Source organism: Gadus macrocephalus, chromosome 3 (genome assembly GCF_031168955.1).
Source record: "Gadus macrocephalus chromosome 3, ASM3116895v1".
Taxonomy (NCBI): domain Eukaryota; kingdom Metazoa; phylum Chordata; class Actinopteri; order Gadiformes; family Gadidae; genus Gadus; species Gadus macrocephalus.
In genome coordinates this window covers 22,848,085-22,868,315 of record NC_082384.1, presented here as the reverse complement: position 1 = coordinate 22,868,315, position 20,231 = coordinate 22,848,085, and the positions used below count along the sequence as shown (strand labels likewise).

Below are 20,231 nucleotides of genomic sequence, written 5' to 3'. Positions count from 1 at the left end.
GTTCGTTTTGAACACCCTCATAGTTAAAAAATGAACATAGTTGGCGTACACAGCGACAACATAAATCTTCGGGTATTCTCGGAGTAATCGTTTAAAATATTTACCTCTTGAGTGGCCCGTTTTAATTCATTTGTCTGACACAGATAAGGTTTCTAGTTTCGGCACAAAGCTCTCTCCCTTCAGTCAATGCAGTTCGAATGATCTGTGTGCAAAGACTGGGGGTGTAGCGCCCCCGTCGGTCTGCCAAGGGCATTGCACCCAACAGATGTGGCGGGAGCCCGACGAAACTGAGATGCAAGCACCTGATGGCATGTAGAAAAATAAGATGATGTTTTAATGTATGACTATGACGCGTAATATAGGAGCATTGGATTGCTGGTTATTATGTTGGTAGGTTCTTGGGGGGGTATTTTTTTGTAATGAATTGTGGAAGGATTTGTCATTATGGGGGGTGATTGCAATGCTGTGTATGAAACTGCCACAGCGTTTCTCATGCGAGACGAGACGAAATCCTTTCGCTTTTTGCGGTACTACAACTCCCTTGAGTCCTATCCATATGAGTTTCGCCAACAACAAATCCCATTGATGCATTCCCATGTCATATATTTGTGGATGCGAGTAATTAGATAAAATAAAGCAAACGTTAGACTTTTGTAACACGTTGACAGTATCTGCATTCTATCTATTAAATTACAATTTGATTGTCTGAATGTCCAACCTGCCCCATTGCCTACGCCACTTTAATGCCCACTCAAACGTGTTAACGCATAAACTTGTAATTGTTATGCTTTTCCCATTAACCTCTTGTGATGCAGACATTCTTAGCGCTTATTCTCAACCCGACGATGCACAATCTCATCCACAATCCCACTGACCTTTACTCAACCATAACCATCTCTACCTGAAGTCAACTATTGATAAACTTTACCATCTCCATAGCTGTAATGCATCATGGGAAATACGCGTCAGAAAAGTCCACCCCGGCCGTCCCACTCCACTGTCCGGTTCAACAGCATGTTTCTACTCTTGCGGCGCCTACTTCTTTTGTAGCGAGCACTTTGAGTTGATGTTTAGCTGAATGAAACCAAACATCATCGGTGACCTGGGGTAACGAAGCTAGACCGGTCATGCCTCGGAAAAAGAAAAACGCGCAGAGCCCCGCAAGAGTTCCCGGGCTGTCAAACGACGACACTCCGAGCAGCAGCCAATCCACTCGCGGATTGAGGGGATATGAGAATGCCATGGCGAGCAATCTGTCCATGATGTCCAGATCTCAAAAGGAGGAAATCGTTAAAAACATGAAGGAGATGTTTTCACATTTGGACCCGGAAATAATTTACATCGTGCTTTCGGAGTGTGGTTTTAAAGGTGGGCAACACAGTTCCGTGCCTGCGAACTTCAAAAAGGGAGCTAAACAACTAGCTTGTTTGTTAGCATGTGGTGTAGTTTAGAGACGGGCTGTGTTTACATGAGTGATGCACCACAAATGTGGTTTAATTATCGTTGTCTCATGCTAATCATCATAATCTGGCGTCAGAATATGAGGAATCATTACCAAAGAAATGTGTCATTGCATCAAGATTAGTGTTTTTGCACCTGTTAGTCGTTAACCTGTGACACTCATGTCTATGCGTAAAAAAAACATGTGATCTGCTCTGCTCTACAATCGTGTTCCAGTTCAACACGTGATGGTTCAAAAGACCCATTGAATTTAAATGAATGAATGACTGATGAATGATAGATTAATTTGACATTAACTAATGTATGCCGCATCCGCCTTTGCCACTATAAAAATTCTGTTCATTAATTTAATGGAAGGCCTTTTTTAATCATGTAATACTTGTGCATTCTTTCCTTTTTAACTCTAATTTCTCTCCTTCTTTCCTGTTCTCTAGTGGACAATGCAATGGATTCTCTGTTGGAGCTCTCCGTCGCTGCAGAAGTTGTGGCCCCCTATCCTGGCCCAGCCTCTGGTTTCGAGCTCACTGCTGCAGCCCTCCTCAGTCCCAGACGCTCTGACCAAAGCCCAGATTTGGATCTACCTAATCAATCCAAATCACTGTCCTCTCCTTTCCCAGCATCCTTTTTGACAGAGGAAGCGGAAGGAAACCTGTTGAGCTCTCAGTTTTTCTCAGCTGCTTCCGCTCCCCTGTCCTCTTTCCCTCCACCCCCAATACCACAGCGTGCTCTCCCTGAACTGCTCCAGTCCAGCTTGGAGCCGGGAACCACAAGCACGGGCACATCCGGAAGCCCTTCCCTGAATAACAAGCTCAGTTTCTGGGAGCGGAAGGATGTCAAGAAGGAAGAATCGTTGCTAAATTACAGTCATCTGATATCGCCACCTGAATCGGCTGCGGCCAAAGCCAAACCCAACGCTTCTTTGGATCTGGTGGCATCCGGGCGGCCCTCGGCGTTCCAGGTCTATAAGAAGAGTGACGCTGCTTCCGAGAGCTCACAGAGCATGCCCTACGGAGGCGTGGGAGGAGGGGTGAGATCGAAGGTGCTCCCACAAACATGGCAACCAACGCATTGGAACCCCGAGTTACCGTCATTCTGTCCCCGCGTCCATGGAAACCAGGGCCCCACTTTCATCACCCCCGTGGCCTCTGCATCTCCCTGGGACAGCCGTCTCAGACCCGCTTCCCATTGGTCAAACCAATGGACCAGCCCTCTAGGGTCCCCTAAACCGCTGGATGCCATTCCTAAGTCGCGGGCCCCGCCTCCCGCTCCGCGGGGCGCCGGCGCCCATAGCCGGCTTCATATCGAGGGGAGGGTACTAGTGCTTCTGCGCGGGGCCCCGGGATCCGGCAAGTCCACGTTGGCCCGGTCAGTATGACGCCGTAGTGACACCGAAGGCTGCCGTTGGACTCGTTCTGCTGTCACCAAGTTTTGAATTGTTTGTTGTTGTTGTTGTTGTTGTTGTTGTTTCTTTCAGGGACATGTTGGACCAGAACCCAGGCGGAGTGGTGCTGAGCACAGACGACTATTTCAGTCGCCATGGAGATTATCGTTTTGATCCGTCGGCTCTGGGCGAGGCCCATGAGTGGAACCATAAGAGATGTAAACGCAACCGTCTTCAAATTGTCACTAAAATTGAATGAGTTTGAAATGTCCACATCCGTTGACGTGGCTCGGTCGTTGGCGTTGACTCCCAACAGCGCTTCAGTTGAGGTGTTTGTCTTCTGTCTCAACGGTGTCTCACTCTGTTCATCCCACAGCTCAGGAAGCTTTCTCCAGGGGGGCTAGTCCCATCATTATCGACAACACCAACATGCAGGGCTGGGAGATGAGGCCATACGTAGCACAGGTGTGTCCACTACCCACATACACACATAACGACTGCGTCGTTCACTCAATTTGTTTGTCATTCCTATCCATCCTTTAATTTCACTAGGGTATTTCATTTTTGCCACTTGCATTGTTTTTACTAATTTGAACAGTTGTTATATTGTGTTTGCTGATATTGCACCTTTTAGGACTCCTAGCCATACTAAGAAGAGGCATTACCCTTATGTGCCCCATGTACATGTTTCTTCATTGTTCTACCCGGTCGTTAAGAGTTATTTATTTTGGCCTTTTGTTTTGAGGAAATATAGTTTAAGGGTTAGGGGTGGGATTAGTTAATAGAAAAGGTGGGGAATTTGAATATATTATGGAAGTTGCCAGTCTAAAAATAGGCTTTTAAGGTCTCGGTCATTGTGTCCTACCTAGGCATTGAGACATAACTTCAAGGTACTGTTCCGGGAACCGGACACCTGGTGGAAATACAAGCCAAGGGAACTTGCGAGGTAAGAAAAGTGAAGAAATGGAAATAAGGCATCTATTCCAGGTTGTTGTGAATAATATAATAATTAGAGGACTTTACGTGGTTAACGCCTCTCTCTGTATTTCCCGTTTTCATGCATGTCCAGATGTAACAAGCATAATGTGCCAGTGGAAAAGATTCGTCGTATTCTGGATGGCTATGAACGCTTCGTTTCCATCCAGTCCATCATGGGTTCCCAGTTCCCCCACCAGTGAGTGTCATAAACTCAGAGCTTATTGAACTGGGATACATTTTCACAGAATGTACTGTACTCGGCCTCATCTAACTATAGTAATAATCCGTCTGATAATTATCACCAATAGCTTTTTTTTATTATTATTTTGCATACCAACAGCAGGAATTTTGGCTGTATTTGCTTTAAAGCTGCTATGTATTATGGGACTAGCTTATGTTAAGTCCCATAAAAACAGATGTATTGCCGGTGTGAATGAATCACTGACTAATTTATGATTTAATGATATAACAAACTTATGTACATACGATAAGCATCCATAGGCTAATAAGAAATTTCTGATCCAAACCGAAGAACATAAAAAATTATAATCAAATTCACAATTTAATGATATTTGGCCAGAACTTTGCCTAGCTATATATTATCATTATATATGATGCATTTTTATGTTATCAAAATGACCTCAAATGATATTGTGTATTTGTTTATGATTTGCTCGACGATAACTTGTTTAGTAGAGTACACTCTTCCCCCTCCTCGCTCTAACTGATATGTGATATGTTTTTTCTTGACCAAGGTCACCAGACACTCTTTGCCCGGACTTGGTAGGAGAGCCTGGATTTGCTCAGGGAACTGAACAGTCCAACCCTTACATATTTTCTGCACTTCCTGATGTTTCCTCTATCGGGCCTACCGGGGATACGTTCATGGCAGCACATGGTAGCCAGCAGTCCGCCCAAAAGACTGACGCTGATGTCGACGACATGGATTTACTAGATATGGAACTGGACGCCCACCTGCAACGTAGCCTTGATCAAGGAGTTCCTGACTGCATTGTGGAATCGGTAGTGAATGAAGATCAGCCCGATGACGAATTGCCCATGGCGTTCTCTGAGTCTATAGGGCAAAGTGTTAGGAATGTGCAGGGAAAGAGAGCGGCTGGCCTCAATTGGTCTCATTCAGCTGAGCTGGGGGGTGATCCTGACCCCCCCGGAGAGGTGGGAGAGATGGCCGAAGGCGGAGATGTGGGGGACGTCAAGCAAAGGCCAGAACTTTTAGATTTTGTTGGGGACTGGCCTTACGAGGACTGCATGGAGCAGCGGCAGGCGAGGAGAAGAGAGGAACAGTGGGACAGGGAAGAAGAGGTTGGCAGGGCTGGCAGAATAAAAGCCAAAAGCGGCCCTGATGTGACCGAGTTTCAGAAGCTCCTTGACCTGATTCAGACGAGCGATGACCTGACACAAAGGGTACCTCCCCTGGCCCGCTCGCTCTCCTCCAGCTCTGGAGACCGGTTGGAGAGAGAAGGGGAGACAAGAGGTGGTGCGCAAGGGTCCCAAGGTGATGCAATTTATGAGAACTCGGAGCACAACATGAACCGGAGTGACGGTGTCAGGTCTGAATTACCTGATTGTGTGTTGGACTGGAAGGCAGACCTTTCCTTGATAGTAAGTGAACCATCTGAAGCTACTTTGGTTGAGTTAGGAGGGGGGGAAGTTGGGTCCGTAGTAAATAGTAGTAGACAAGAGATCGATCTCAACCCAGAGGTTTGTAAAGACATAGTGTCCGGGTCAGAGTCTACGGACCCCAGTGCCTGTCTTTCTTATGATAATGCTGATTTACTGAAAGCCTCAGAGATTGTGGCGGCAAACGTTTGCCAAGACGGAGTGGTTACCTCTGATATCGGGGTTGAGGTTGGAGCGGGGACTACTACTGAGAAGGTCACTCATCGGACAGATAGTGTTGGCTCACTGGGGGAAAACAGTGGTGAAGCTTTCGGAAGCCCTATGGGTGAAGTGGGTCAGAGTCCGGCCTCCGAGGGCAGCATCGAAGCCAAAGGCAGCACATTCAGCGGGGGCAGCCAGGAACGCAAAAAGGGTCGTAGGTCAGGCAAGCTTTGTAAACTAGCCCTCACCTTTACCCAAAACTGCCCTTCCCCTGCCCCTCAACCCCCGACTGATCCTAGTCCAAATACTAATGCTCCCGGACAAACCTCTAGTCATGGGAGCACTCCATCAGCAATCGTTTTCGCCGCTAGTCCAGATTGTAACACAGGCCTAGATTCTAAAGGCAGTCATGAGCCATGCCCTGACCCGATCCCTGACCCTCAGACCATGGTCCAGCCACACTCTGACCCCCATAGCCTGGGGGAAGACGATGGCTGTGCCTCCCAAACAGACCCTCAAGACTTTGCTTTCCTCTGGCGCATTGATCAGCACCCCAGGCCCGATGACACAACGGCGGTCGGCGCGGGGGTCCCCCCCAGGGACATCACCGTCTTGACTGGCGACCCCTTCCGCTTTGTCCCCTCTGTGTGTTCCGCGGTTTCCGCAGCGACTGCAGTTCACCCACTCGGCCACTGCGAGGTGCCATACCGCATGGGGCACGAGAAAGGCACACAGGTGGAGGAGATGGAGGTGGGGGTGGCCAGAAGCCGGCTGGAGAACCTGCGCATCCTCAGCCGTCACTTTAAACTGGTGAGCTTCGACATTCTGGAAGACCTCTATGATAAGTGTCATCAGGACCTGGAGTGGACGACCAACCTGCTATTGGACTCTGGGGAGAGGTTCTTCAGGGATGACGATGGCGAGGGCCAGGGATACGTCTGGGGGGAAGACGAGCAGAACCTGGCCACTTTATGTGACAGTTTGGAGAGGGATCTACACATCGGGTTGCCGTCTAGTGCAGATGAAGAGGGGGACCCCGGTGACCGCCCAGCGTCAGGGGCACCGGTTGGTGGGGCGGACCCCCACGAGGTAGCCAGTGCAGAGGGGGGGGGTGCACTGCTGAGAATAGTGAACGAGTTTGGGGAGAAGTCTCATTCTAACACTGAAACATCAGGGGCACGGTCGAAGGATATCAGTGCATCGAGGACGAAAAACGAGCTGTCCGGAAGTCGTGGAGGACTTTGGTCTCAGGATACGACCACGAACGGGGATCAAGTCGGCAGACGATCCAAACAGAACACGACCCCTCAGCCACTGCTTGCGCTGCTGAGTAAGGGGGAAGAAACGGGAGGAGGCTGGGACGCAGTCGGACAGGAAGTGACATCAAAGCCCATCAGCGAGGGGCCCAAGCTCAATAGCTCCGATGAGGAGACGTCATTTGAGAACCTAGGAGCCAAGTATGGCGGAGAGGAGTTGTCTGACATGGACGAGATGACCCGGCTTCTCCTCGTTGAGCTGGAGGAGTCGGACAAAAGGGAGGAGGAACAGAGGGTTGACGAGAGGAACTCCAGGAAGCTCCAGGAGGAGAACCGAAGCCGGCACATGAACATCCGTAGTCTGGAGCTAACGCTCCCCACGGAGCTGGCCATGCAACTGACTGAACTCTTTGGACCCGTGGGAATAGACGCAGGTAGCTATTAGCCAATGCTAGTCACCCATGGTTCTAACTAGGTCTGTGCGATTATATAATTTTGATCGCGATTTTGATTTTTGAATACAAATTGTATCAAAAAATACAATAAAGTAAAAAATTTTTGGAAGAACATACATATTTGTACATTATTTTCGATCTGAACATTTTCAATTTGAACATTTAGTGTGTTTTTTTTAAGGGGACATTTCAAAGTTCTCAGATGCACATCGTTTCTTTTGGACAGAAATGCTAAAAAAACATGCAATATTGACCAAAGAAATAATCGTGACTGATCTTTATCCATAATCGAGCAGCTCTACTCCTAACACATTACGCACGATTGCCTTCCCCTCAATACAACGAGTGCACATCAAGGCAATTGAACATGCTGCAAGCAATCGTCTTGGTATTTATGTGTTTTTGCTGTTCACAAGGTCTTGTCCTAACCTTGAATTAACATGTCTGGTCCATAACTCTCAGGTGCATGTTCTAGAGATGACTTCTCTGTGCACATGGATCTCAACCTTGCTAAAATGCTCCACGAGAAGTGGAAGGACACAATCCAGGTGAGTCTGAACAATGGCTTCCACTGATGCATCAGTGGACTCTCGACATGACAACAAGAGTTGACATGTCAGGCATATCTGTTGCCGGTGCGTTGCACAAGTCTACTCCGTCGTTATGTCTGGCTGACGTTCAAGTTTGGTTTGCAGAAAAGCCAGAGACAAGAGGCGCTGTCTTACCACCTGTTCCAGGAAAGTGAGTAGATACTTGAAATGCCCGTTTAAGTTTGCGTACAAGGACGTAAAGACCCTCAACCGTCTGTTCCACACCTAACCCAGACATTCATGCTTTTTGTTGCAACTTTTACGGGACGTTATGATTGACACGAAACATCTCGATGTTTATGTAGGCTCATCCCATTGGGGCGAGAGCCAGCCAGCCAAACCTGGAACCCGGCCAGCAGACTTTCTGATTGGGGCAGATGGGTATGCGTCACTTAGCAGCCAATCAGAGGCCCAGGCAGACTTCCCAATCATGGACCATTGGAATGCGCCCCGCACCCAGGTTTCCCTCAGGGATATTATGTCAGAGGAGCACGCTCGACAGCAGAAAATGGAGAAGGTATTGCATATACACACCCTTTGGCATTGCATTTTGGCATTCACCCATAATCGCTCAAAACGCCTGGCGACAGTGTTGCAAGGCATTGTACATGACGGGTGGATTTTCCCTCGTTCAATTTTAGGTTTGTTATTTTTTGTTTTGCTCATTTTATTAAAGTTATGCTTTAACACCTGCCTTCTTACCTTTTGACTACCATTCATGTTAAAGCTGAAACGACCTGAAAGAATACATCTCTCAGGGTAACCTGATTTGTCAATGCCCTTTTCCTTTCCTATCCTATCCTGAGTACTAAGTCTACTAAGTGCAATCTGGCCCCCTAATCATCCTCCTGTATAATTGGCTGACTCGCTCTCCACCTCAAGTTGGTGTGTGGTGAGCGTTCGGGCGCTGATTGGTTGCCGTGCATCACCCAAGTGGGTGCTACACACTGGTGGTGGTTAGTGAGGTTCCCCCTTCCCTGTAAATGCGACTTTGAGTGTCTATAAAAGCGCTATATAAATCCAATCCATTATTATTAGAGCTGTCAAGCGATTAAAATATTTAATCGTGATTAATCGCATTAATGTCATAGTTAACTCACGATTAATCGCAAATTATTTTTCTATGCTAAATATCCCTTGATTTTTTTTGTCCCATAATTCTTCTCATTTTAATTCTCTTATCAACATGGTGAAGTGTATCGGCTTGCCTTGTGCAAAAGATTTTCTATTGATAACAACATTGGCATATACTGATCAAAACAGGACGATACAAAAAAATAGCCTATAGTGCAATTAAACGACTGCTTTGAACAAATGTCATTTGAACATAGCAGTCAGGCTACTGCTTCTTTGTTTTGAGCCAAAACAATATTTTTTTATTTTTTTATTTTTATAAAAAAAATTGCGTTAATCGCGCGATAATTTTTTTTAACGCCGTTAAATTTGGTTTGCGTTAACGTCGTTAATAACGCGTTTAACTGACAGCTCTAATTATTATTATTATTATTACTACCGTTCATCTCCCTTCACTTCCACCCAACCTCGGTTCCCCCAGACGAGGCACAGCCGTGCCGACCTGGACCTGCGTGACGGCGCCACGCTGCTGAAGGAGAAGCAGCTGTACGGCCTCTTCCCCGGCATCGACCGCCACTTCCTCCACGACATCTTCAGAGACCACAAGTGAGAGACCCCCCCCCAAAAGAAACAACTTTCAGAGCACTCTAGACCTTTTTTTTTTTAATGTATTAATTAATTAAAAATGTACACCTGGATTCGTGGTTATGTGTAATTGTAGTTCTATGATATAGTACTGGATTTTTCAACATGTGTCTGTGTCTGTCTGTCTGTTTGTCTGTCTGTCCCCGTCCAGCTATTGTCTGAAGGAGACAGAGCAGTTCATTCGTTCTCTGCTAGATGAGGGTCCAGTTAAGACGGTTGTGGCCCCAGAGTTTCCTCGCACAGAGCCGTACCGAGCACCAAGCAAGGAGCGGGAAAAGGTGCACATACACACACTCTTAATACCGGCGCCATTCACACAATTCATCAACAACCCCCGGTTGTCCTTGATCTCTATGGGAGGATCAGTGGATCCCTCAGGCATCATCATGGCCACTGAACCCCACAGTGTATCTTCTACCCCCGGCCCCCGCAGAGGCCCAAGCTCCAAGACCCTGGGCCCAGTCAGTTCCAGGACACGGAGGACCCAGAGTACGAGGACTTCAGGGCCGAGGCCAGCCTGCAGAAACGCCGGCAGATGGATAACTTTGCTAAGGCGGCGGAGGCCTTCAAGCAGGGGAAGAAGGAGGTGGCGTCCCACTACGCCCAGCAGGTAACGCAGTGTGTGTGTGTGTGTGTGTGTGTGTGTGTGTGTGTGTGTGTGTGTGTGTGTGTGTGTGTGTGTGTGTGTGTGTGTGTGTGTGTGTGTGTGTGTGTGTGTGTGTGTGTGTGTGTGTGTGTGTGTGTGTGTGTGTGTGTGTGTGTGGGGGATGGCTGGTTTAAGCAGCCTCCCCTGGCCAGAGTTATGCTGTAATCCATTTGGATGGTACTCTGGTACGTGCAAATCGTAAATTGCATATCTCCCAGCTTTCTTGCGGCATTTGCGGAGGCACGTCACATTTTGGTTGTAGTATTTTTCCCGTTTCTCATTGGCTAGTCATTGTTATTGTTAGCCTCTTTAGCAAACCAGCTCGAAAACAAACAACACAACTTTACATTGTATTGCACGCACAGCAAGACCATACAATGCATAAATTGGTGACCGGCATAAAGTAGCAATGTAATGAAGTTTGTAAAAGCATTTAAAATCTACATAAAAATGATCGAGAAATTAAATCTCTTTATGGGCGCAGCCATTTTTGTTGACGAGTAGTACGTTCGGCCTCACTGAACTCGCTCTACTTTCAAAGCGACGAGATACTACGACCAAAAGGGGGCGTGCCTCAGTGTAATGACGCAAGAAAGCTGGGAGATTTGCAACTTACAACTTGCACGTACCGGCGTACCATCCAAATGGATTACAGCATTACACCGGGATCCCACCGGACGCGTACGCGCCGCGGAACGGCCGCGTCCTCTGCCCTGCGTCCATTCCTACCGGGCGCGTAACGGCAGCGTAGCGCTGCCTTGCGAGCCAGCCGTATTCACGCGAGATCACGAGATCACGCGATAATCCTAAACCTAATGTACTCACCTTCCACTCCCAAAACTATTGCAATTAAATGCCACGCTTTGTCCTTTCTGACATTTTCCTTATAAAAAGGATGATCTGGTACATAAATGACTTCATGTTGCTGAACTTCGACAATGAGTCTCTCGTCGTCCATGTTGCCGACCCTCTGAGACCCACCGGTCATGACGTAATAATGTTGATGTGAAGTTACATGAGCTGAGTATTGTGTTTTATTTTGAAAATTGACCGGATGCTCTATGGCTTTTACTTTTCACTTCCTGCCCGGCTCGACCTGCTCTGTCGAAATTGACGCGGTTTAGCAGCGGCTCGCGGCAAAAATAGAATTGGACGGAAAAATAGCGCCGCGGCGCAGCACGCCGCTGCTGAAACGTTCCGCGGCGCGCCCGGTGGAAATGGTCTCATTGATTATAGTGGAAGCGATCAGCAGCGGTGACCGCGGCGCAGCCGTCCCGCGGCGCGTACGCCTCCGGTGGAATCGAGCCTTTAGACTCTGGGGCTTGGTGGGACTGCACACCTGTTGTGCATTGAGCAATCAGTGTGCACTGATTAATGGTGCGTTCCAGAGCCCATACAAACCAGTGGGACGTGGGACTTATCCTACCTCCAACTAAGAAAAGTGCACTGGAATGCCTGTCGAAGTGGAACATCCCACCGTCGAAGTGGAACCTCCTACTAGCGAACTGGGGGGTGATCGGCCTACCCCCACTTCACCAAGTAGGAGCTAGGACAGTTCAGGTAGGATAAGTCCCACATCCCACTGGTTTGTATGGGCTTTGGAACGCACCATAAGGCCCCGTTTACACGAAGGGAAAACGCAGATATTTCCACTAGGGATCGACCGATACCGATTTTTTAGGGCCGATACGATACCGATATTTTTTCATCAGCCTTAGCCGATACGCCGATACCGATTTTCTTGAGCCGATTTTTATTTTATTTTTTTTAGGGAACATTTATTGAACTTCAATATAAAAAACAATATTTAACAAATAGTAAAAACAGGTGAAGTAGAACAAGTAAGAACAAGTAGATGAACAATATTTAACAAATATTAAAAACAGGTGAGGTAGAACATCGCCGATACCGATACACGTAAAAACCGCGAATATCGGCCGATAATATCGGCCGACCGAAATATCGGTCGATCCCTAATTTCCACGCGGTTTGGCCTCTCATTTAGACGAAAACGCAGTTTTTATCATAGAAAACTATCATTTCTAAAAACTCCGGCCAAAATTGAGATTTCTGAAAACGATGGTTATGTGTTGTCGTGTCAACGGGGAGAAACAGGGTTTTAGGTTCTGAAGCGTCACATTATGCGCCAGGAAATGCTTAACGTCATATGAGCGCCCTATGTTTACAGTTCGTTACAGGAAGACGCTCGTGTTATTCGTTGTTGTTGATTCTGAGGATTCTGATTGGCTTGCATGGCTTTATCCTTCTCCCTACACTTCCGCCCCCTAGGTTTGGCATAGTTATGATGGCGCTCGACGGCGTATCTCTGCGTTTTGATGTACACGACAACTTTTTTGAAAACGATGTTGTGTGCACAATGTTATTTTTGAAAACGCAGGGGGGGGAATATTCGTTTCTATAAATACCCTGCTATGTATAAACGTGGCCTAAAGGCCTGATTCCACCGGACGCGTTACGGTAACGTTACGGCTGCGGCACGTCTTGGCCGAGGTCACCGCAGCAGATAGGTTCCACTCTAATCAATGAGACCATTTCCACCGGGCGCGGCTGCGGAACGTCTCAGCAGCGTCCCAGGAGCGGCTCGCCGCGCCGCAGCGCTATCATTCCGTAGCATTTCTATTTGCCGCAAGCCGTTGCTGAACCGCGTCAATTTCAAAAGAGCAGATCGAGCAGGGCAGGAAGTGAAAAAATAAAAGCCATAGAGCATCCGGTCAATTTTCAAAATAAAACACAATACTCAGCGCATGTAGCCTATCACAACGTCATTTATGTACCAAATCATCCTTTTTATAAGGGTAATGGCCGGAAGGACCAAGCATGGCATTTAATTGCAGTCGCTTTGGGAGTGGAAGGTGAGTACATTAGGTTTAGGATTCACGCGTGATCTCGTGATCTCGCGTGAATACGGCTGGCTCGCAACGCACGTTGCGCTGCCGTAACGCGCCCGGTGGAAATGCAAGGAGGGCAGAGTCGCAGCCGTAACGCTGCCGTAACACGCCCGGTGGAATCCCCGGGTAAGCCAACCATCAGTACACACACTCAAGGAGGTCTTCTGCATGGCAACATGGAGAACCAGCTCATGTATTATTGTCCTTCAACCTTAACGGTTTATTGTACAAGTTTATTGTACAAGTTGATGACATTGATGTCACCTAATTTTATCCAACTGATGTTCTCACAATTAGGCTGTTGATGATTGCAGTACATTCCTCTCTACATTGCAGAGAACGAACCTGAAAAAACGTTTTGAGTGTCAATATCACCAACTGGGAAAACCAATCCATGTCTTCTAACTAGACCGATTTAATAACAAAACAAATATTTGTGGCTTTAATAAATGCATCATAAATCGAAATCTAGCTAGCCGTGTGTGTGTGTGTGTGTGTGTGTGTGTGTGTGTGTGTGTGTGTGTGTGTGTGTGTGTGTGTGTGTGTGTGTGTGTGTGTGTGTGTGTGTGTGTGTGTGTGTGTGTGTGTGTGTGTGTGTCTCCAGCCTCCATGTCTTTGCCTAGCTGTGCATTTGGCCTGTTTCCACACTATGCGTGCAGCCGTCCTGTAAGCCAGGTGTAATGGAGGACAAAGGTGTACAGGAAACATCCGAAATACCACAAATCCCTCAATAGAACACAACTGACTCATTTCGTAATGAGTAGTACTGACGCCTCAAAAGCTGTGGGCTTGACGTAAGTGTCAGTGCTACTACTTCAGGTTTCGCGCGTGTGCGTGCACCTTTCTGGCCTTCAAACCAAATGAAGGGCTAGCCGGAGCTCCCCCTCTGTTTGGTTCTGGAGGTTCTATTGTTCCGGTTGATTCCATCTGAGCGGCCCCCCCCCCCTCTCTCTCTCTCTCTCTCTCTCTCTCTCTCGGCCTCCCCCAGGGTCACCTCCACGGGCAGAAGATGAAGGAGGCCAACCGGCGAGCGGCGGTGCAGATCTTCGAGCAGGTGAACTCCTCACTGCTGCCCCGCAACATCCTGGACCTGCACGGCCTGCACGTGGACGAGGCGCTGCAGCAGCTCGGCCAGGTCCTGCTGGACAAGACCACAGGTGTGTGTGTGTGTGTGTGTGTGTGTGTGTGGTTATTATTCGGGTGTTTGTGTGAGAAGGACACTTGGGATTGTGGTTATGAAATATAAGGTTACTCATAAGAAGTATGCGTGGGGTTGTAAGTTGTATTCGGGGGGTCACAATTTAATTTCTTTATAATTGCTTACACTGAGAAGAGAGAGAGAGAGAGAGAGAAGATGCATAAATGTACTAAGAAGTCAATAGGACAAAGGTGTGTGTGTGTGTGTGTGTGTGTGTGTGTGTGTGTGTGTGTGTGTGTGTGTGTGTGTGTGTGTGTGTGTGTGTGTGTGTGTGTGTGTGTGTGTGTGTCTGGTAAGCACGACTAAAGAAACCCACTACTTGACCTCAAATGAAAACAGCCATATTATGTCTCCCCACATTCGTGTCTGACTCTGATCTGTCTTGTTCTCTCGGTCTGTCTGTCTTCCTGTCTCTGCCTCTGTCTGTCTGTAGAGTACCAGCAGGGTCTGTGTCAACCCCAGCTCTCCGTCATCACAGGAAGAGGGAACCACAGCCAGGGGGGAGTGGCCCGCATCCGCCCCGCAGTCATTGACTACCTCACCAACAAGCACTACCGGTACGCACCCACACACCCACACGCATAGTGAAGCCCCCGTACCCCAGATCCTAACCGTTCCCCCCGCCATCTGCCTCTCAGGTTCAGCGAGCCAAAGACGGGGCTGGTTCTGGTGTCTCTGAACTGATCCGAGCAGTGCCACCTTGTGAGGTGGACCCCTGTATAAACCGCCACTGCTGCTACGAATGGACTGTAGGCGAGGATTGGACCACTGTCGTCTGACTATAATTCCTACCTTCCGCCCCTAACTTCCCTGTCCCCCCCAACGCGCCCAACTGCTGCCTTAATCAAAAGCCTTACCTGGGACGTTTTAGGAAGTCTTGATGTATATATCTTAAGAACCAAGGGTTTTTACATTTTTATTATTTTTTATTCCTTCCTTTTTTTACTGAGAATAATTTTTGAGATGATTTACTATAACGTCATGTGATTTATAAAAGTCCAGATGATTAAATATCACAGGGTGAATATTAATCTCTAAAGTTGTATCAAGAATTTGAGTAATGGAAAAATGTTTGACGAAGAAGCTGCTGCTAAATACTGACTCAGGTTAAAAAATAATTATTTGCGCTTTTAATTCCTTTGTGGTTATTATAATGGCCATATTTACTGGTGTACCTTAGTGAACTTTATTGATAATTAAACTGATGAAAATTTCATAATTTCATGATATGTAATTTCATGGAATTGATGATGATTTTATTTTTGTACTTTGTAATATTGTTCTACATGGTCCTACATTTACAATCAATATTTTATTAAAGAGATGTGTTTTTAATATCGGGTGTGTGTTTGTTAAGATTTTGCAGATTAAAGTTAGTAATTACATAAGAGCATTTTCAAAGAAGGCTGTGGGTGGGATGAAACTCAGCAGCCTGGTTCCACAGAGCGGATGCTGTGAGAGCAGAGCAGTGCATGGTGGAGAGGTAGGTCTTCACTGTCATGTCTCACTCTTGAACTAGTTGGACGGTAACGCGTGTTCTGATAACGCCGTTTAGATCGGTTTTTGCCGTTCTGTGTTTAACTTCGTTGCGGGTTTGATTATATAAATCGACTTTAAATTGTAGCACTGTAGTTGGATATTTTAACTTTTCTTATGAAGCACCGATGTGTGAATGGAAATGGTTTCTTTCCGAGCTTGCGAGTTCCAAGACGATGAGCTCGACAACGGAAACAAGGTAAAATAAATAAATAATAAATATGCATTTTCTTTAATTATTACATTTATGATTTCGGGTTGGATTTGCAACATGCAGCGTGATGGAGTGGAGTAGGCCTACTGAACGAACAATCTTCAGGCTTTCTTTTTAGTTTTTCTTAGAAATACACGATATACCTTATTTTCTAAGTCTCTCTGCGCTTAAAATGTATTCTATAAATGGTTTATCAGCTGGTGCCAGGTGATCTGGAAAGGATTTTCATTGGGCTACAGTTGAAAACTGCACACGATTTCTCTGACGATTAAGGCACACACTCATTATACTATTTATACTTTTTTTCAACTACTTTGTCTTCAACTACTAACCAACTCTTAAACTCTCACAAACACACACATGGGAATTGTCTGTGTTCTATAACTGTTGCAAACCATCGAAATCTATTAACTATCCCGACTGCCACAATATTTGGACTTGATGATATACATTGTAGTGTTTATCTCCTCACAGTGATTACTCGTCTCTATTTCCTATGCAATAGTGTTTCTATTTTTAAAAGAGAATGCTAAAAGTTCTCCAGACACACATTGAAGTAAAACAAATCGGTTTAAAACTAAACCGCTGCACCATCATTTCATGAACGCTACTCCAAGGGAAGATTATTTTGAATTTACTGACATTGTCGTCTCTATTTCCTCAGTAACTTCCCCCGGAGCTGACTGAACAGAAGGACTTTTATCTTCCGTCTCTACGGTCTACATGAGACTCCAGGAACTGGAAGATGTGCTGAACAACGTGTGGATGTATGAACCACAACCCAAAGGGCGTCTCGACTCCGGACATCTGCTTATTCAATCTCACAATATATCCACCCATTAATGATAAATAGTAGTTTAACCGCGTACGCTACTTAACAGCTAAAATGGACTTCCCCTGGTATGGTTATTATTACCCTGGTGGAGGTCACCCAATCGGGGCAGGGGAAAAACACAACCCCACCTCATCGTGTTGAGAAGTTAAAAAAACGTCCCCACTCGGCGGGCCAAGCCGCCTCCCGGGAATCATCCGTACATCCTTCGAGGGCGAGCGGGAAGGCGTGGGTCAGCGGGGCCATGAGCGGGTCGGCAAACCTCGCGGTGAAGTGCGTGCTGGTGGGGGACACGGCGGTGGGCAAGACGGCCCTGCTGTTGCGCTTCACCTCGGAGGAGTTCCCCGAGGCCTACAAGCCCACGGTGTACGAGAACATGGGCGTGGACGTGTACATGGACGGCGTGCCCATCAGCCTGGGGCTCTGGGACACGGCGGGCGACGACACCTACCAGAACATCCGGCCCATGTCCTACCAGCAGGCCGACGTGGTGCTGCTCTGCTTCTCCGTGGCCAACCCCAGCTCCCTGGCCGACGTGCGGCACAAGTGGATGGCCGAGGTGCGCCACCACCTGCCCTCCGTGCCGGTGGTGGTGGTGGGCCTTCAGACGGACCAGCGCGAGGCCAGCCAGCTGCGGGGGGGAGCCCCGTGCATCGGCGTGGCCGAGGGCCGCCAGGTGGCCCAGGAGCTGCAGGCCAGGGGCTACTTGGAGTGCTCGGCGTTGGCCGACCGCGGCGTGCAGAAGGTGTTTGAGTGCGCCGTCCGCATCGCCGTCAAGCAGTCCAGGAGGCAGGCCCGGCGACAGAGGTTCCACGTCGACCAGTGCAAGGTGTTGTGATGCCGGGCGGACTGGGTCCGCGCATGGGACGGCACCGCGGCTGTCAAGGGCGCGAGTGACAACGGGCACTATGACAACGGGAACTATGACCACGTTGTTTTGTATCCGGTTGATCGTCACAAGGTTTTTTTCCAAAGTCGTGACCTCCCAGCGATGGAGGGGAGAAGAGACATTAGACATGTTGACTTTGTGGAACTGAAATGTGAAGATGCAATGAAAACGCCAACGTCCTATGACTTGGAGAGATCGAGGCCCGTAACCTGCACTGGAACCGGCATCGGTTTACACAAACCTGGCGAGGTCTAAACAAATACCCTCTTGAACCAATGGGATATGGTAGACATGTCATGGCTTCGTGACCGTGGCGGTCGACCTCCCATGCCCTGCCATCTGACGACCGGATGGGTGGGAGTTTAGATATGTCCGATGGTTTGCATACGGTCAGAATGGAGGATTCTAGGTTTATGCTCATTGGTTGGAGAGGTTCACCTTGAGGGTCTGTAGACTAATGTCCGACTTTTCCTAAAATAAAGTATAAACAACAAACATTTCTTATTACATTGGAGTTATGTTGAGGTATTAGCACGGACTAGATGTGGATCCTTTTTATGAAGTGAAACCTTCCGGTATTTGTTAAAGGTATGAGGTCATGGCTTACGAAGAGATCTTTGGGTTGGCTTAGGTTAAAGTCTGGGGGGCATTTTTGGGGAATCCCAGTTGTACTCGGTTGTGGAAATTGAGTTGAAATCCAGAACCGATTTTTCTTTTCGATTCACAGCTCAGTCTGTGAGCAAGGCATGTCAGTGGTTAGCCTGCTGTGAAGCCCCTCCTATTAGTTATAATATATTAGTTATAATATATATTAGTTATCACACATCTAAACTTACTATTGGCCAAGTGTTAGCCCCGTATGGTAAGACCGTTTGATGCTAATACATCAGACTAGCACGGCCATTTCTGTGATTCTCTCCTGGGGACATCTTTTTAAAATAGCCTTTTATCTCAAATATAGAGCTTCCAAATGTGTTTTGAAATGCACCCATTTTGAACACTTTTTTTAATTAATCCCAACTATTGACTAAATGGTCAAAGATATTCTCATTTAGTATCCCTGTGAGCATTATCTCTTTCCCCCTTTTATAATTTTTTTTTGTAAAAGGCACACAAAAACATATACTATCATATTAGTATTTGATTTTATATTAAACTACCGGTACTTCTACTGAAAGGCTGTTAATATACTTGAAAAGAAAATTATCTTTAACTTATTAAAGAACAAGATAATTCTCCAGGTACATAGATCATTTTCAAGTATTGTAATCGAGTATTCCTCAGTGCGGAAATAAAATGCTGTAAATGTATTAAAATATTTCTTCCAGTCCCCTAATTGTTGTTATCATTTTGTATCATAGTTTGTGTGTGTGTGTGTGTGTGTGTGTGTGTGTGTGTGTGTGTGTGTGTGTGTGTGTGTGTGTGTGTGTGTGTGTGTGTGTGTGTGTGTGTGTGTGTGTGTGGGGGGGGGGGGGGTGGCGTGTGTGTGGCACATGTGTGTGGCGCGCTTGTGTGTGTGTGTGTGTGTGTGTGTGTGCGCCCATGTGTGTGTGTGTGTGTGTGTGCCAAGCTGGAACCTACACCCAGTCAGCTGCTAAGGGCTGCATTCAGATTCTCCCCAAGTAAGAGCTGCTGGATCTGCTCTTGAAGGAGCTTCGGAAGACTGGAATTGGGGTTGTAAACTTTGGACTTTTTTTCATATGTATTACATCTAAATGATGTGAGGCTAGGTCTCTAGTTCACCTGAGACAGAGTGAGTATAAATCCTTTAATTTAAATCCAACCATTCTTATGGCAACCGGTTTCATCATTCGTCAGTTGGTCTTCACTGTATTTTGTTAACCCACTACCTTTCTCTCTCTCTCTCTTTCTCTCTCTCTCTCTGTCTCTCTCGCTCTCTCTCTCTCTCTCTCTCTCTCTCTCTCTCTCTCTCTCTCTCTCTCTCTCTCTCTCTCTCTCTCTCTCTCTCTGTCTCTCTCTCTCTCTCTCTCTCTGTCTCTCTGTCTCTCTCTCTCGCTCGCTCTCTCTCTCTCTCTCTCTCTCTCTCTCTCTCTCTCTCTCTCTCTCTCACACGCTCTCTCTGCATGTGGTGCAAGTGGCGCCATCAGGATGGCACACATCTTACAGCCCTTCTCCAGGATAAGCTACAAACCTGCAAACCACAATCCAGCGCTCTGTCTCTCTACCACTCTCTTTCATCATACAGGCTGTCTCTCTACCTCCCTCGCTCCCTCTTTCATCATGTCAGGCTTTGTCTCTCCCTAACTATTTCTTGATTGCTCTGTCTTTTTCTTTATTTCCCTCAAGAAAAAATATTATATTTCT

The 20,231-nt window shown here is 47.1% G+C and overlaps 3 protein-coding genes across 3 annotated transcripts in view; 2 read left to right on the top strand and 1 right to left on the bottom strand.

The window, feature by feature from the left end:
- pds5a (PDS5 cohesin associated factor A) overlaps positions 1–239 on the bottom strand; it is a 28,666-nt gene extending 28,427 nt beyond the window's left edge. The window contains exon 1 of the mRNA XM_060048053.1: positions 105–239. The gene's annotated coding sequence lies outside the window, so the exon portion shown is untranslated. The remainder of the gene's footprint in view (positions 1–104) is intronic.
- Positions 240–948: 709 nt separating this feature from the next.
- n4bp2 (NEDD4 binding protein 2) lies at positions 949–15,770 on the top strand. The gene is made up of 16 exons (XM_060048046.1): positions 949–1,368; positions 1,896–2,826; positions 2,936–3,060; positions 3,219–3,307; positions 3,712–3,788; positions 3,912–4,016; positions 4,576–7,352; positions 7,836–7,921; positions 8,069–8,114; positions 8,269–8,480; positions 9,519–9,643; positions 9,834–9,960; positions 10,116–10,292; positions 14,226–14,394; positions 14,869–14,992; positions 15,074–15,770. Exons 1-16 carry the CDS (start codon positions 1,128–1,130, stop codon positions 15,117–15,119), a joined length of 5,457 nt encoding a protein of 1,818 aa, XP_059904029.1. The 5' UTR covers positions 949–1,127; the 3' UTR covers positions 15,120–15,770.
- Positions 15,771–15,912: 142 nt separating this feature from the next.
- rhoh (ras homolog family member H) lies at positions 15,913–19,242 on the top strand. Its single transcript, XM_060048077.1, has 2 exons — positions 15,913–16,170; positions 16,850–19,242. Exon 2 carries the CDS (start codon positions 17,088–17,090, stop codon positions 17,853–17,855), a length of 768 nt encoding a protein of 255 aa, XP_059904060.1. The 5' UTR covers positions 15,913–16,170; positions 16,850–17,087; the 3' UTR covers positions 17,856–19,242.
- The last annotated feature ends 989 nt before the right edge of the window (positions 19,243–20,231 follow it).

What these genes read in the sequence shown, in the direction of transcription:
- rhoh (XM_060048077.1), top strand. Translation starts at nt 17,088, where the DNA reads ATGGTTATTATTACCCTGGTGGAGGTCACCCAATCGGGGCAGGGGAAA.
- n4bp2 (XM_060048046.1), top strand. Translation starts at nt 1,128, where the DNA reads ATGCCTCGGAAAAAGAAAAACGCGCAGAGCCCCGCAAGAGTTCCCGGG. An exon ending in GACAGCAGAAAATGGAGAAG is followed by an intron (nt 8,481 to 9,518) that starts GTATTGCATATA and finishes CGGTTCCCCCAG; the next exon opens with ACGAGGCACAGCCGTGCCGA. An exon ending in CGTCCCACTACGCCCAGCAG is followed by an intron (nt 10,293 to 14,225) that starts GTAACGCAGTGT and finishes GGCCTCCCCCAG; the next exon opens with GGTCACCTCCACGGGCAGAA.